Raw genomic sequence first — 17,809 nt, 5'->3', positions numbered from 1 at the left:
GTACAGTACCTAGCACAATGGCCTTGGTCCATGACTGGGGCTTTTAGGCACTATCTTAATATGAATAATAAATTATACCACCACCTAAGAAGTCATGCAAGGAACATAGCTAATCAATAGAACTAAAACAGAAGAATGACCTTTACCAGTCCATCCACTGCCAGTCACACCCCACAGCAACTAACTCCTTGACCTGGCAGCTTGGTAGAAAGATGCAGCACCTTTCCTATTGGCTGATTACTTCAAGAATGAGTGTTGGCTGTCCTGAAATGGCAATTCCTCACTGACAGGCCTCAAGAGACACTAGGCGGAGGTAACATCCTACATAAACACTCCTGTGATGTTTTAAGAGGCATAGCCCAAGTTTCAAGTCATTTTGTCTGTCAGACTGCCTGGACCTGCCATGTAGGTGTCTGCTTCTTTTTCTCTCTCATTATGAGATGTCTATTTTTCCACCTTAAGCACCTCAGGAAACAAACTTGTCATCTTACTTCTCTGCCAAACATGTATACAGATGGTGCTATGTAACGTAAGTAATAATAATCATCACAGGCCGTCAACTTGCCTCATTTTTGAAGCACTAGGTCTTTTAACATATCACGGTAACAGGACAGAATACTATCACCTCCACTGTGCATCCTTTGGGACCTTCCAGTTGCAATGCTAGTACTCATTGGCCTTGATATGGGCTGATATGGAATAATCCATTTATCCAACTCAGGCAGGTAATGGGTGAGATGTTTCATCTTCTAGTTGGCTAGTTGCCTACTGTGAGCGTGAATGGGTTGATCTCCTTGAGCTAGGTAAGCACAATCCTCTATTTACATGAATCTTGGATTTTCAAGAATATTTTCTCCCCAAGTGCAGAGTCTAAATTTTAATGTCTTCACACGTCATTTATGCAGAGTTTGGTTCAATATTCATTTTTTTGTTTTGCTGATGCACAAATGTTATTATTGTCAGGTGAAGTGTACAGGCACATTACCTTACTTGATCGGAACAGTGAGGTAATAAGGCTTTACTCTGAAGTTTCTCATTTTTCTTTTGATTGTGGTAGCATTTCCAAGCTAGAACATCTCCCCAGCTCAAACTTTAAATACTACAGCCCTGATGCTTAGACTTAAAATCCAAGTGAACGACATGACCAGAGGGACTGCAGAGCAGTTGCTCTCTATCACAGAATACGTGTTAATTAGCTTTAAAGGAAAATAAACGTATCCTACCTAGCAACAATTGCTAAGAATGGTGCGATTTGTAGAGACCGTACTGGACACTGTACTGGACAACTGGCTACTTTTAGTCAAATGGAAATGTATTCCTTTCCAATCTATCCTTTTATGATGAAACACTAACAGTTGATTTTTCTACACATAAAAATAGTGTATGCCATCTTCATCCAAGTGAAAACACAAGATGACAGTTATTTTAAATGATTTGTATATCTAGCTCTCTAAATAGTTGATCTGCTACTGAGCTTATTCCTGACCTGAAGTTATCATCTTTCGATGATAATCCTTGCCAAAAGCAATTATCACAGAGCATTGTAGCTTTCTGTGAGGAACAAGCAGAAGCAGATGAAGTTTAGCAACACATTTTATTTGTTTAGATTTTTAAAGCATCAATACAGAACTCTTTACTTTTTTTTTTTTTTAAGCTAGCCATATGATGTTTACACACATACATATAGATTTTAAACACAAATTGGTGTCAGAAAAATACAGAAAATATGTATTGAATAAACAGAACTGTTTCCCAATCAAATGTTTTGCAAAATGATTTATGAATACACTACAGGCTCTTTAAAAGCGAACATAACTATGAAATTGTGTGTAATGAATATTCATAATGTGCAAACTCCAAAAACAAACACTAAAATAAATATTAAAATGCTATTCTGAAACAACCCTTGTGTTTCCACTCACCTTTTGACACATACTGTTGTGCCTTATGGCAAGAGAATTAAAACACTGAAAAAATTGCATCAGTTTCTTAGCCTTGTAACTTCCAATAGTTCAAGGTAAGGGGCCAGATCTTGGCCCCTCAGTCTGATTTCACTGCTGGAAAAACAGTCTTAACTAGTTGACTGGGGAAAACACAAATGGAATAGAACCAGCAATACATAACTGCTACACTCTAGCGTAGGGAGCATTTTAGAGGAATGACTGAAGGAAAGTGAAGTGATAAGAGCACCGCTGCCCTCCAGTGATTCCTAGACTCCAGAATGGCTGCCTGGCAGCTTGGCACAAAGTGTGAGAGAGAGACTGAAAGCTTCTTTGGGAAAATACATTTATACTGCACATAGTAAGTGCTTAATAAGGGGGAATTACTTAGTGGTAATGTGAGGTAAGGTAGTCTCCTATTCTCCATCCTAAATAAAAGCACAAGTATGCTATAAGAGCTCACCTACCAGGAAGCAAAAAAGACTGTCAATCATCCTGTCCTACATAAGGAGAGGTTCTACTCACCTCTTTGAGGTTAGATACTTCCTCCTTTCCCTAAAAAGAGGGAAGAGAAGACTACAGAAAACCAAATTACCTTTAAAGAAGTTTCACATGTTGAGAGTCATCCCTTCAGCAGTTCGCCTAGCAGTCAGGGATATGGTCTGGGTAAAGAATACCTTGTCAGTTACTGATAAGACTATCATCCTTCTCTGTGAGAGGAGATATATACAGGAAAAGGGAAATATAGAAAATTATCTCTACTAGAGGAGAGACAGGGGAAAGTGGCTTATAGGTGATTTGAGTTATGGGACAGAATTCACTGGAATCAGAATTTTTTTGCCTCCTTTTTTTTTGCTTTTATTTCTCACAAATAGCTGCTCTTTATCATGGAGGACAGGAGCCTGTTACTTTTCTCACTGTTCCAACACCATATCCATGCTCTAAAAGACAGCGTGGAAATGCCACCTTACCTGTTGGGTGGGCCTCAAAGGAGACATCCAAAGATTCCTCCAGAAGGTGAATTATAGCATTCACAACTCAGGTAATCTATTATTGCCTGAGCAACATTGCTCAGGTCCAAAAAAGGACCTTGAACATCAACTCAAAGTGGGTACCTGTGATTTCCTGAGAGACTCAGAGAAGCATTCACCTAGTTGTCACAGAAATCAGGAGCAAAGCCACAGACTCAGTGGGAAGTGAAGACTTTTAATTAAGGGTCACCCCCTGGGAATCTACCATAGAGACATCTGCCTCTGGAACAAAACAAGGGTACCACCTAAAGAACAGGGTGATATTTAATATCCATCATGGATCTGACAAGAACAAATCATGCCAAACCAACCTAATTTCCATCGTTGACAGGGTTACTGGCCTAGTGGATGGGGGGAAGCAGAAAAATTATATATCTTGAATTTAATAAGGCTTTTGACACAGTCCCACATGACATCTCATAAGCAAATTAGGGAAATGTGGTTTAGATGAAATTAGTATAAGGTGAGTGCACAACTGGTTGAAAAACCATATTCAAAAAGTAGCTATCAATGGTTCACTGTCAAACTTGGAGGACATAATTAGTGGACTCTAACAGGAATCTGTCCTAGGTCCAATATTAAACAATATTTTCATTAATTACTTGGATAATGGAGTGGAGAATATGCTTATAAAATTTGCGGATAACACCTAGGTAGGAAGGGTTGCAAGCACTCTAGAGGATAGGATTAGAATTCAAAATGACCTTGATAAATTGGACAATTGGTCTGAAAACAACAAGATTCAATAGAAGAAATTCAATAAAGACAAATGCAAAATACTACACTTAGGAAGAAAATGTTAAATGCACAAATACAAAATGGGAATAACTGTCTAGGCAGTAGTAACTGCTGAAAAGGACCTGGGGGTTACAGTGGATTACAAACTGCCAACCATATGATATAGTTGTGAAAAAGGCTAATATTCTGAGGTATATTAACAGGTATGTCGTGAGACACAGGAAATAACTGTTCCATTCTACTCAGCACTGGTTAGGCCTCAGCTGGAGTACGATGTCCAGTTTGGGGCCCATACTTTAAGATAAAGACAAACTGAAGAGAGTCCAGAGGAGAACAACAAAAATGATAAAAGGTTTAGAAAACCTAACCAATGAGGAAAGGTTAATACAATTGGGCAAGTTTAGTCTTGAGAAAAGAAGATGAAGGGGGACCTGATGACAGCCTTCAAATACATTAAGGACTGGTATAAAGAGGATGGAGATCTATTGTCCTCCATGCCCTCTGAAGGTAGTACAAAAAGTAACAGGCTTAATCTGCAGCAAGGGAGATTTAGGTTAGATATTAGGAAACACTTTTTAACTATAGGGCAATTTTGCACTGGAATAGGTAGGTTACCAAAGGAGGTTGTGAAATCCCCTTTATTGAAGGTTTTTAAGAACGGATTAGACAAACATCTCTCCGGGATTGTCTAAGTTTACTCGGTCCTGTTTCAGCACAGTGGGATGGACTGAATGACCTCTCAAGGTCCCTTCCAGACCTACATTTCTATAAGCCTATTTATCTTAGCTTCTAACTACCTTGTCAGACTCCTCTCCTGGTTAACTACCTACAAAACAGCTTCATTTAAGAGGAACAGCCTTCCAGGAAGAGTCTGTTTTAAACTGATGGAAAAGGGAGATAGTAAGTTTCCAGACCAAAGAAGCTAGGAGTTCTATAGAGCCTCAGTTGGTCAGTTAACTTAGAAGGAAGACCTCCGCCCCCTGAATGCATTAAAAGTTCCATCATACACTTTAAACAGCACTGTGTTAAAGCACAATAGGGAACTTTTAGTGAGTATCAGCAGGATCTAGAAATCACCCCCCCACACACACACACGCGCACATGTATTGTGCATGGCCATACCATGTAGACAAGCCTGCAGAAAATTCCTTACTGTTGTATGAGCATGCACCTTGAGATATTTGTACAAGTCCAAAGTTTCCTGAAACCTAGCTTGAGGTAAATATGTCCTCGCTATGATGGAGCTGAGAATCATGCCTATGAATTCGAGCTCTGCACATGGAGAAGAGCTGACTTGTCCTTATTGATCAACAGGCCAAACAAAAGTGAACAAAAGAGGGACTAGATCTCTTGATGGTTATTCTCCACTTAATGTATGGATCACCCTGCAACTACAAGTCATTCAGATGAGATGCCTGCCTAGATGCCCGCCTACCTGAGATGGGCTGTAACCACTTCCATGCACTTTGTGAAGACTTGAGGAGCTGCAGACAAGCTGAAGGGAAGGAGTGTAAATTGATAACGAACATTTGCCATAACAAACCTTACAGATGTCCTGTGATCTTGGTGAATGGCCACATGGAAGTAAGCATCCTTTAAGTTGAGGGCAGCATACCAGTAATTCGAATCTAGGGCCGGAATGACAGATGCTAGGGTAACCATCCTTACCTTACTTCCTCCTGTGCCACTGGGCAGCCCAGTTCTTCCACTGATTATAGTCTTCGCTAGCTGTACTTCTTCCTAGGTGATGCCAGCACATTTGATACCCTCTGTCAGTGTCTTCTCCAGTTCTTCCTTGGCCTTCCTCACTCTCTCTTTCCACCCTCAGGTACCTAATTCAATGCTTGCTTTGCATGTCTCCTGTCTTCCATATGCTGTACATGTCCCAACCATCTGAGCCTTCTTTCTTTGACAATATTTTCTAACATGTTCTGCTCTGTCAGCTCCCTTATTCTTATTTATTTTGTCTTTTCATGAAACGTGTAGTATCTCCTTCAGCAATCTATGATGGGCAGCCTCCAATCACCTTTTGTTGTCCACTGTCATATGCCAAGTCTCTGCTCCATACAGTGCTCAAAGCTAAGCTTTAGTTTGGCGTGGAGACCTCTGCTTGACCAGATGTCCAACAGGGATGTCAAACCCTTCCAACAGGGTTTTTGCTGCTTCCTGTTCTACCTCTGAGGTAAAGGCAATCATTCCATTCCACATGATACTTAGTAAAGCAATGTCAGTCATGTGACTCATCTCTGCTAACCCATTTTACAATGTCCACAATGTCTTTTGTTGCCCACTTCATCATTCATAGAATATCAGGGTTGGAAGGGACCTCAGGAGGTCATCTAGTCCAATCCCCTGCTCAAAGCAGGACCAATCCCCAACTAAATCATCCCAGCCAGAGCTTTGTCAAGCCTGACCTTAAAAACCTCTAAAGGAGGAGATTCCACCACCTCCCTAAGTAACCCATTCCAGTGCTTCACCACCACCTTTGCTAAGGCAAAGAGGATTGATAACATACACCCTGGTCTAACTCCAGTCACAATATTGAACCACTCATCCAAGCCTGTACCTGATCGTACTGTGCATCTACTTTCATCATATAAATGCCTTACTATGTTGATTAGCTTGTCTGGTATCCTATAGCTTCTAGCAATATTCCACAAAGTCTCTTTGTGGATACTATCAAATGCTTTCTTAAAGTTGATAAAGTTGATTAAGACAGGCTTTTGCCAAGCAGTAGCTTTTTCAATGATCTGCAGAAGAGTGAATTGTTCACAACATGATATGCGTGGACAGAACCCAGCCTGTTATTCTTGTAATTTTTCATCCACTATCTTCTTTGTTCTATTCAGCATGAGGGTAGCCAATACGTTTGCCCAGGATTGATGCAGTTTGAGATTTGTGGCACCTTTTAGATTGCTCTGGTGCCTTGTGGTTAGAATGGATACCGCTGCTGGAACTGAGGCCAGAACTGCTTTCTCTTAGGGACTGGGGTATAAATACCCAAGGTCCTTTGGGATAACCCAGAGTCTTTAAGAGAATGCAGAGCAACATCTGTATTTCCTGAAATAAGTCCGGCCCTTTGACAGGTACATCCCTCAATAGTTTGTTGAACTTCTGTCGGTATACTGGAATATTCCAGCCAAGAAGCATGTCGCCCAGTGACTGTAGTCACCATCACACATTATGTCCCTGTTAAAAAAACACTGTAACGAGCCAAGATAGCTTCTAAACTGTAAGCAGGAGGATGAATAATCCCTTTTCTCAAATAAATAGAGGAGTTTTGCATCTTTATCTTTGGGAGTAGATTTAGATCAGCCTTGCCTTGCCTCCTCATTCACAACCACCACTAGCAAAGATCCCAGGGTTGAGTGTGAATAAAAATATTCATGTCCTTGTGAAGGTACTTGGTATCTTTTGTCCATTCCTTTGGCTTTGGGTGGCAAGAAGGAAGGTGTTTACCAAGGCATCTGATAGTCTCCAAAAGGGCTTCATCTATGGGAAGTGCCACTCTAGTTCAAAATACTCAATAACTTATCTGGATTATCTTGCAGTAGTTCCACTTATATACCCAGACAGCGCACTACTCTTTCCATAAGCTCCTGGTATGTTTTGTAATCATCAGGAAACAGGGATGATAATTCAGAGACCATGGCCTCACCTGGAGAAGAAGAGGAAGTGTTTAAAGGTGGCATCATAGTGTCTGCCCAATCTGAAGTTTGTTGGACCTATCAGATGGACCAACTACTGTAGGTAAAAGTTCCTCAACCTGCACAGTACCAGGATTGGTACCAAATAAAATCTGCCATCTCAGTGGAAACTTAAAGATATGGGGTTTAGGAGATGATCTAGAGTCTGGAGGGATACCCCAAAAAAGCATTCGAAAAAGGCCATTGCTGGACCTGATATGGACTCAATTCCAAGGCAGCCTCTGTCTCTGGACCTGCTCCTGAGCGAGTACTGGAACCATGACCTCAATTACACAAGGAAGAATGTGGAGCAACTTGAGACGTTCTGTAACGAGACCTTGATGTATAAAACCCCACCTCAGACTTGGAGGAAGAACAATTGTACTTTAAAGACCAAGGTGGTGCACTACCAGGCAGAGGACTTGGTTCTGGATCAGTGGGAAGTAGACAGTACTGAAGAAAGCATCAGATGTCTTCCTACATGATACCATACACCAGCCAAGCTTTTGGTCACAGCTGGTACCAAGAATTATGGAACATGAGACAGTGATGAGTGTGTTGGTGCTGAGAAGGCTATAGACACCAAGGCTTTTGAAGGAGAGACTAGTGCCAAAACCTCAACATCTTGGAGAAGCGGTGAGTCTGGGACTGACACACAAAAGAGGTCCCTGGCCATAACGTACATAAGAACCACCATACTGAGTAGACCAATGGTCATCTTGCCTAGTATCCTGTCTTCCGACAGTGGCCAATGCTAGGTGCTTCAGAGAGAATGAACAGAACAAGCAATCATTGAACAATGGGTTGGATCACTCATTCCTAGCATCTGGCAATCAGAGGCTAGGGTAACCCAGAGCATGAGGTTGCACTCCTGACCATCTTGGCTAATAGCCATTGGTGGATCTATCCTCCATGAACTTATTTAATACTTTTTTGAACCCCAATATAGTTTCGGCCTTCATAACATCACCTCAGCATTGTTGGTACCAAGAAAGTAGGAGGCACAGATGTATGCATCAAAGACAAAGTCAATGCTGCAGATGATCCCGGCAAGGCAGTCAGTCTCAACAGCACTAAAGATGGTGCCAGAGTCAATGTCTTTACATTGCTAGTTGAAGTATGCAGTATGAGGGAGCACCTAGCTGGAGCCTGTACTCAAACCATGGTACCTGCCTACCTACTGCAAGACACCATTGGAGACTTAGACCTAGTGGACGAAGAGGGCTTCTTGTGGCTAGAAGAACGGGAAGCATCTGACTTCTTCTGCCATTTATGTGGTACCTGAGAAGGAGAATGGAGCATCATCTCCAATTTCCTCTAATGAGGAAATACTTCTAAGTCTGGCAGCTTGCTCCTGGACAGAAGTAGAGTCTGAAACTCCGCACATACTGAGAGACTGGGTTCCGAGGAGCAGTGCAGTGTAGCTTCTGTAAGGAGATGCCAAAGTCATACCTCTCTAAACTTTTTAGTCCTGGATTTAAATCCCCTGTAGATAGGCCACTTATGACTAACATGTCCATCTCCCAAACACTTTGGACAGAGGGAGTGGGGATTGCTGATTGGCATAGCGTTATTACAGACAGAACAATGGGACTTAGGCATGCCCCATTACTGAACTTTGAAACAAAAACAAGTACTTTTTAAAAACAAGTACTAACAATAACTATACAAAAATGAACTATGTACAACAACAAATAAAGGAAACATTTCTCTTTTAGAGACACTGGGAAGAAAATGTGATAAGCCAAACAAGCTCCGACGATTGACTACAGGTGGTGAGAAGGAAATGAGGGAGGGTTGGGTGGCCCAGCCCCTTTATTCCTTCAGCTAGCAACACAAGCGTCCAGAGGGCGCATGCGCCGCCTCGACAGATAAGTTCTCTGGCTTCAGTGCACTAGGCATACACACATGAAGTGGAATGGACATGTGTAATAATTCGAAGAAGAACTAACCATTAGATTATAAACTCCTTGGGGCAAGACCTTTAGGACGATACAATCCAATGCATTCTATATTGCTATTAACTTTCTGGAAAAGAAACAAAAAGGCAACTGATGAGCAGGCTGTGTGGACACCAAGGGGAAAGGAATGTGCTAGGATAGAGAGAAGCTGCTATTGCATACGAAGGGGGCGCTGGGCCTTAGGGTACCACTCCCAACTCTCAAAAGTGGCAGCTGAGATTGCTGTAGCATGTGAGCCCAAGAGTGGGACGAAGAGGGGGCCTGAATAGGGAAACACAGGAGAGAAGGCAGGCTCATAGGGTACTGAGGCTTTGTTAGAAACCACTGTCTCTTCATTCTCCAAAGAATGTTCACTTTTCCTTCATCCCCTCCTATTCCCTCATAACCCCACAAGGAACAGCAAAGAACTGGAGAGACCAAAGCAAACTCCATACTGCCAGTCTTGGAGAGATCCAAAAGATCAAGAAAGTTAGCCTAGGTGGAGTCTCGCCTTTTATAGAACAGGATAAGATTGACAGCCTATTTCCTCTTGCTTGATGAGAGGTAATATCATAATATAGTGTAATAGCTAGTCTAGGATACATCTGATGAGATACATTGGACAAAAGATATGTTTAAACTAAGTTATTGTCCATTTTATTGCAGTTGAGAATATATACTATTTCTAAAGCTTTAATATGTTAATAAGGTACTTCTAAGGAATGAATACACTAATAATGTAGAGTAATTGCAAAAATGCAATGCAGAAATGTATCTTATGTTGTGCGACTGTTTAAAATTATATTTTAAATTCACAATGTGGGTGTTAAGGCCTAAGATGATATAATCTATTAAAATCATTTAAATTAAATATAAAAAATAGTATTAAGCAACATATATTTGTTGCCAGGTTTTAAATAAAGTCAAACCACTGAACTGGTGTAAGTCACTGGCTAAGTTCCTGGAATCAGAGTTTATTGAAGGGCTAAACCAACTTTTGACAACAGTGGCCTCTTCTGTAGGTGCAGAGAAATTTTTTATTTTTATTTTTTTTTTGTGCATTTCATGTTCAACTTGTTCAGTTGAATGTAAACCAATTTGGAGTTGAAAAAAGCAAGAAAGCTTATTTTCCTCTCCCAACATATGAATAGATGTGAGAGGATGAGATCTACTAGCTCTAAAATCTTGAAGAACATGGTGACCACACAATCAGTTCAAGTCACTTACTACAGATATTTCCTTTGCTTAATAAATCACTTTTAAATGCAAAATGTTACGATAAATTTTATGATAAACATTTTTTCTTCTGTATCCAGCACTTTTACGGTAGTTTTAATTTTTAAAAATTAAATCGTTTTTGAGCATTTTTAATCAAATCTGAATTTCCATCCCACTAGTGCTTGACACAAATCACAGATAAAAAGATAACCATCTAGTAAATAAGAAATGTACATTTCACCATTTTCTAACATCATAAAAAATGTAAAAGTAACTTACATTTATTCAGATTCTTAAAACTGCTTAAATAAGAGTGTGTACATATGGCATATCTACCCAGTTGGCAAAAAAAAGCATCTAAGAGTGTATTATATTTAGTTGCAATTCAACATATTTTAATAGCTAACAACCAATGAGAATCAATCTTTCTTCAGGAAAATACGAACTACCAATGCAAAACATGATTAAAATCAATTATTTAAATTGAGGTTTCCTGCTTGCTGATTTAAATCATTATTAAAATTGATTATTTAAATCAAAATATAAATCAAACCACCCTGGACAAGAGTGATAATAGTTGTGCAAAGGGAAAACAACTTTGTTCTCTATTCCTGTAATATATATCTCTCTTTTACAGCAATAAGACTTACATATATCTGGATCTTTACTTTTCTTTGTTTTGTTACTAAGACTTATCTCAAATCTGTTGATATCAGGTGAAAGATCACTAGAGAAAAAATTAGAAAATCTTGATTAATATTGTACTCCTTTGGCATTTAAACTAAGAAGCTCAATTATACATTTTCTATTCTTTTCTATTCTTTAGTTCCACCATCCAGAGAAAACTTTAGCAGCCATACAATTGCCATTACATTAAATAAACATATTTAGGATGCAACAGGAAAAACGTGTGGCTGAAAGAAGATTATGTATATGCAACTATCTAGCCAATTTTTAATTAGAAATCAAAATTCAATGAATCATCATCAACACACTACCTATAAAGTGTTAAGAAATATCAAGTTTTTAAATGCTATTATAATTCAAAAAGACCAAGACTTACTCAAAGACAAATTCCTCTGACCATACAGGGTTCTGCCCTTCCCTGACATGCGTTTTTGCTACCTGGACACTGTTCAGGTAGATGTTACAATACGGATTAGTGAAGTGTTTTACTGGGAGAGTATGAGCTTCTTCAACATGTAAAATAAGGCTGCTGACCTGAAGAAAATATACAAGATTTAATCTCAACATACAAGACGGTGAATTTTTTCAGCTCTAAAAAGCTTTTGTTTTAACATATAAGTGCCAGACACAAACTAAAATTTGTTGATCAAACCAAGACAATTACTTAAATAAAGGAAAAACAAAGAATAGGAAATAGTTCAGGAATAATAGCAAAATATTGTCAAAAGGCAGTAGCACAATAGCTTGTTAGAGGCGTAAGTGCGGATAAATTTAAAAAAGAATCACACTCAACCATTCAGATCACTGATTTTTTTTTCTTTTTCTCCTAATACAACATCTGTTTTTTTGTTCTTTAAGACCATAATATTTATTAGGCATTAGACTTGCTTGTGCTGACTGCTACACCTGCATAGAGTCCTACTGAAGTCAACAGGATTCCAGATAAGCACTGGAGTTTGCGCTAGCAAATCCAAATGCATAATCAGGATCTTAGACCCCAGTAGCACTGGGTGCTGTCCGTGGCCCCTGCTCCATGTGATTTATAATCTAAGATCCTGATTGCCATCAGAATACAAACAATAACTTGTAATTTCTTTCTTGAAACACAAACTTTCTCCATTTTCCAAAGGGAAAACAGTTCTATCTGCACTACAGATGCTCAAATTATAGCACCATTTGATGGTCATACTATCTTTAAATTGTGCTCTCATGGGACATTAGAAAATTTACTAAAATATGTGACGTTTGAACTCCTCTCATAGAACTTAGTTTGCATTGAGGACTATTTAGAGTACTACTAAGCACTCTTTGTTTTAAGCTTCATACTTGAAATCTATGGCCCAGTCCAACTCCCATGGGTATCAATGGGAATCAGATCAGATATTTATAGAGTAAAGATAGCAAACACCATAGTAGACCAGGACTGTGATCCATCTAAGTTCAGTATCCCGTCTCCAACAATAGCAGCTTCAGAAGGAGATACAATAAACCTGGAAACTAACAATTATGCAATAACAGGCCCATAGGAAAATTTCTTCTTAATTTCAGAGGATGGCTTAAGCCAAGGAACAAGTATTCAGTGAATGCTACTATGCTCTTGACTTCATCGATATCCTGTATCAGTGAATTCTACATATTATTATATGTGGTGTAAGCTGTATTTCTTTTTCAGTTCTAAATTAACTGTCTTTCAATTTCATCGATCTTTTCATGTTCTCGGATTGTGAGTGATGCTAACTGGCATAGAGAAATGGTAAATGGAAGTACCTGATTTATGATTTCTATACTTTTTATTATTTTGTATACCTTTATCATGTCCCCCTCCACTTACTTGTCTCCTCTCTAAACAGTCCCATTTTGTCCCACATACTTTATATGGAAGTTTTTTTCTCTAAACATTCCTGTCACCACTCTTGGACCCTCCCCTCCCCCCTTTATTTCTGATATACTATTTATCTTTTTTGAAATACGGTGACCAGAACTAAACACAGTATTCTAGGTAAGTACCACTTATGTACAAAATAGCATACTATTTTTAGGGAGGTTTTTGTCTATTCCTTACGCATCCTAATGTTTTCATTGCTTTTTTTGTTGCTACTGAATAATGTTGGCCATGCCTTTTTCTGGCATTGTTACAGTTAATTTAGAGCTCACGATGAGTAGTTCAAATTATTCCTTCTAATGTGCATTACTTTGCATTTGACAGCACTGAATTTTATTTGCTATCATGTTGTCCATTTAGCTAGCTTAGTTAGGTCCTGCAAAAGTACCTCAATCTTCTCTGAGCTTAATGAATACATAATTTTGTGTTGCCTGAAAAATGTTGCCACCTCACTGCTCACCCCCTTCCTCCCCCCCCCCCAGATAATTATAATATTCAACACCACCTTTCCTAACATCGAACCTTGTGGCACCTGACTGCCAACTTTCAGTTGTCAAGAAAATTAACATACCTAGTCTTTGTTTTCCATCTCTGAGCCAATTTCTTGCCTATGACAGTACTCTCATCCAATGAATGAAATGAATTAAGATGAAAAAAATGCTATTATGACTTATTATGTACTTGTCTCAAAGCTCAAGAGAACAGAAATATTAGTAGCACATGGCAGATGGCTGCATTCTAGACTTAACATTTAAAAACAAATGGCAAACACAAGGAGTAAACTTTTCAGAAGCACCTACAAGTCATTTTTGAAAATCGGACTTATGCACTTCTGAAAATGTTACCGAAGTTTATCTGGTGATCAGACCTTAGCGCTGAGCAACAAACCTAAAGCCTGCCCATAAAGTGTTTTATTCTATCATATATGGAAGCTGAAACCAATTCTTGACGCGTAATTACGGCAGGTTTAACAAAATATTGCATCATGTACACACACACACACACACACACACACACACAATTCAGTTTACAAAGGTCTCAAAGTAAAACACTAAGGCCTGGTCTACACTAGGCTTTTATGTCGAATTTAGCGCCGTTATATCGAATTAACCCTGCACCCGTCCACACCAGGAAGCCATTTAGTTCGACATAGAGCTCTCTTTAAATCGATTTCTGTAATCCTCCCCAACGAGAGGAGTAGCGCTAAATTCGACATGGCCATGTCGAATTAGGCTAGGTGTGGATGGAAATCGACGCTAATAGCTCCGGGAGCTATCCCACAGTGCACCACTCTGTTGACGCTCTGGACAGCAGTCCGAGCTCGGATGCTCTGACCAGCCACTCCCCCGGGAAAATTTGAATTCCTTTTCCTGTCTGGGCAGTTTGAATCGCAGTTTCTGTTTGGACACCGTGGTGAGCTCAGCAGCAGTGGCAACGATGCAGAGCTCTCCAGCAGAGATGGCCGTGCAATCCAATAGAAAGAGGGCCCCAGCATGGACGGATCGGGAAGTCTTGGATCTCATCGCAGTGTGGGGCGATGAGTCCGTGCTTTCGGAGCTGCGCTCCAAAAGACGGAATGCAAAGATCTATGAGAAGATCTCTAAAGCCATGGCAGAGAGAGGCTACAGCCGGGATGCAACGCAGTGCCGCGTGAAAATCAAGGAGCTGAGACAAGGCTACCAGAAGACCAAAGAGGCAAACGGACGCTCTGGATCCCAGCCCCACACATCCCGTTTCTACGAGGCACTGCATTCCATCCTAGGTGCGGCCGCCACCACCACCCCACCCCTGACCGTGGACTCTGAGGATGGGATATTGTCCGCGGCCGGTTCCTCAGCGGACGGGGAAGAGGAGGAAGGAGATGAGGAGGACGAGGCAGTAGACAGCGCTTACAACGCTGATTTGCCCGACAGCCAGGAGCTCTTCATCACCCTGACAGAGATCCCCTACCAACCCTCCCCAGCCGTTACCCCAGACACAGATTCAGGGGACGGATCAAGCAGTAAGTGTTTTAAATATCTAAACATTTATTTACAACATAACTGGCGTATTTAAAATATTAACATTAGCTAAAGTGCTTTAAAACATGTAAACATTTATTTGCAACAAAACAGGAAGATTGAAAATATGAACAGTGGGTAAAGTGCTTCAAAACATGTAAACAGTAAAGTCAAACAAAAGGGGAATCAGTGCAAAGTGTATCATGATTTGTCTTTTTTTGGGCGCCTCAATATATAGTCCGAACCATTTTCAAAAAATTGCACAATGTCCGCTTCATGATTATAATGCCCAAAACCCTGCAGTCATTTGTCCCTCCAAGGGCACCTAAGCCAGGAACTGGTCAATGTAACCGGGGATAGAGGCGAGATCCTCCGGGGAGAACTCCTCATACACCTCCTGCAGGTGTTTTTCCAGCCTCATCAGCAGGTTCCTGGGCAGGGAGAGCTTATTAGGCCCCCCGTGGTAGGACACGTTTCCCTGCCACAACGCCAGCAGGTACTCCGGGATCATGGCCTTGCACAGCAGTGCAGCAAATGGCCCCGGTTTCTGCAGGCTGTCCCGGAGCATCTTCTCCTTCTGGCTCTCGGAGACCTTCAGGAGGGTGATGTCTGGCATGGCTCCCTGCTGTGAATTAGGTATGGGAAAGTTAGTATTGGGACTGCTTGCCCGTCCCTTTATAGAACTGCAACCGCCGGTTTACAGCCACGCGGTTTACAGCCGCGAGGGGGTGGGACAGGGGCAGAGTTCATGCTTGCAGGATTGCTGCCAGCAGAGACTCGCATTGCTTTCTATTTGAAAGGAGGCCAGTGCCACTCTTAAAGTTTTAAGCGGCCACAAGTCTACGGCTTACCATGTTTGCCATCTAGACAAAGTCCGGTGTCCTGCCCTGCTCCTCAGCTCGCCACAGCAAGACCGCAGGCACTGTAGGCGAGGGCCGAAAATTCGACCTTGTCCTCAGTGCGCGTGTGATAGGTGCTCTGCATGGTCTTGTTCACAGAGAAAGACTATGTTCTCTGTTCACAGATACATTGCTCTGTCTCAGGAATTCACTCCCTTTTTCCAATTCCCACAGCCACATCTGCCCAGAGGCTAGCGCACATTAGGAGGAGGAAGAAGAGGACACGGGAAGACATGTTTGCTGAACTAATGGGATGCTCCCGAGCACAGGCAGCCCAGCAGACACAGTGGAGGGAGAACTTGTCCCAAATGCACCGGGCAAACATGGAACGGGAGGAGAGGTGGCGACAGGAGGACAGGCAGGCTACTCAAACGCTGCTTGGACTAATGAGGGAGCAAACGGACACGCTCCGCCGCCTTGTGGATGTTCTGCAGGACCGGAGGCAGGAGGAGAGAGCCCCGCTGCAGTCTCTCTGTAACTGCCCTGCCCCGCCACCAAGTCCCATACCCCCCTCACCCAAAGTCCAAACACGGAGGGGTGGAAGGGGCCGTGAAAAATTTCACTCCACCCCTGCGGACTGCTCTACCACTAGAAGGCTCTCATTCCCCAAAATTTGAAAAGTCCTTTCCTACCCGCCTCACACAAGACCCCGTCCAAGTTTCACCCCCCCGTTCCATGTGCGGTTGTTAATAAAGAATACGTTTCTGTTCATTTCTGTTTCCATCCTCTTCTTTTGGAGGGGAGTCTGTCTGAAGGGGGGGGGAAGGGGCTTGGTCATTGGACAGGACAGTCACCTTTAGCAGGGGGCAGGTGCAGCAGCAGGGCACATATACAGTGCAGTGACTAGTTATCCTGGTCAGTCTGGGAGGTGGTTTTCATGTTTTGTGTGGTGGGGGCGGTGGTGTTGCTCTGTGACTTGGTGGCGGGGGAGGGCAGTTACAGATCTTATGCAGCGGTCCTTACCCTGCATCACAGAGCCGCGCAGCAGGGGATCTGTAACCCTCCTCCCCCTGCAAGACAGTCACATAGCCGACACATACACGCAGTCCCGGCCAGGAGGGCTGGCAGGCTCCGTTGAAACAACCAGTCCACCACCGCGGAGCCTGTCATTCCTGGAGTTTAGAGGCATCATTTGCATCACAACCCTAAACCCGCCCCCCGCCACAGTCTGTGTCCCAGGTTTAAAACATTCCCGCGAAAACAGTAATAAAGACAACGGTGTCCATTAACAAAACAGAACAGACTTTATTTTTTGGGAAGGGGGTGAAGGGGGTATGTAAGTGGAGAGGATAGTCGACGGCAACTGGGTAAAGAAAGGGGGGCAAGTTCTGCCTCTGTGTCCACAAACTTAAAAGTCACTGGGTACCCTGCTCAGCCTTGAAACTGGCTTTCAAAGCCTCCCGGATGCACAGCGCGTCCCGCTGGGCTCTTCTAATCGCCCGGCTGTCTGGCTGGGCGTAATCAGCAGCCAGGCTATTTGCCTCAACCTCCCACCCCGCCATAAAGGTCTCCCCCTTGCTCTCACAGAGATTGTGGAGCACACAGCAAGCTGCAATAACGATGGGGATATTGGTTTCGCTGAGATCACAGCGAGTGAGTAAGCTCCTCCATCTCCCCTTGAGACGGCCAAAAGCACACTCCACCACCATTCTGCACTTGCTCAGCCGGTAGTTAAACAGTTCTTTTTCTGTGTCCAGGGCGCCAGTATAGGGCTTCATGAGCCAGGGCATTAGTGGGTAGGCTGGGTCCCCGAGGATCACTGTAGGCATCTCCACATCCCCCACAGTT

General features: G+C 42.1%; 1 protein-coding gene across 1 annotated transcript in view; it reads right to left on the bottom strand.

The window, feature by feature from the left end:
- The window catches only part of RASA1 (RAS p21 protein activator 1), a 120,157-nt gene that overhangs the window by 19,556 nt on the left and 82,792 nt on the right, over window positions 1-17,809 (bottom strand). Inside the window, exons 14-15 of the mRNA XM_024199622.3 lie at window positions 11,617-11,774; window positions 11,204-11,280 (exon numbers count right to left, since the gene is read on the bottom strand). Coding sequence (XP_024055390.1) covers window positions 11,204-11,280; window positions 11,617-11,774 — 235 coding nt within the window. The remainder of the gene's footprint in view (window positions 1-11,203; window positions 11,281-11,616; window positions 11,775-17,809) is intronic.

The sequence above is a fragment of the Terrapene carolina genome, unplaced genomic scaffold, assembly GCF_002925995.2.
Source record: "Terrapene carolina triunguis isolate 2854851 unplaced genomic scaffold, T_m_triunguis-2.0 Scaffold69, whole genome shotgun sequence".
Taxonomy (NCBI): Eukaryota; Metazoa; Chordata; order Testudines; family Emydidae; genus Terrapene; species Terrapene triunguis.
The sequence above is the reverse complement of the archived record's forward strand: the minus strand, read 5'-3'. Positions and strand labels throughout refer to the sequence as shown.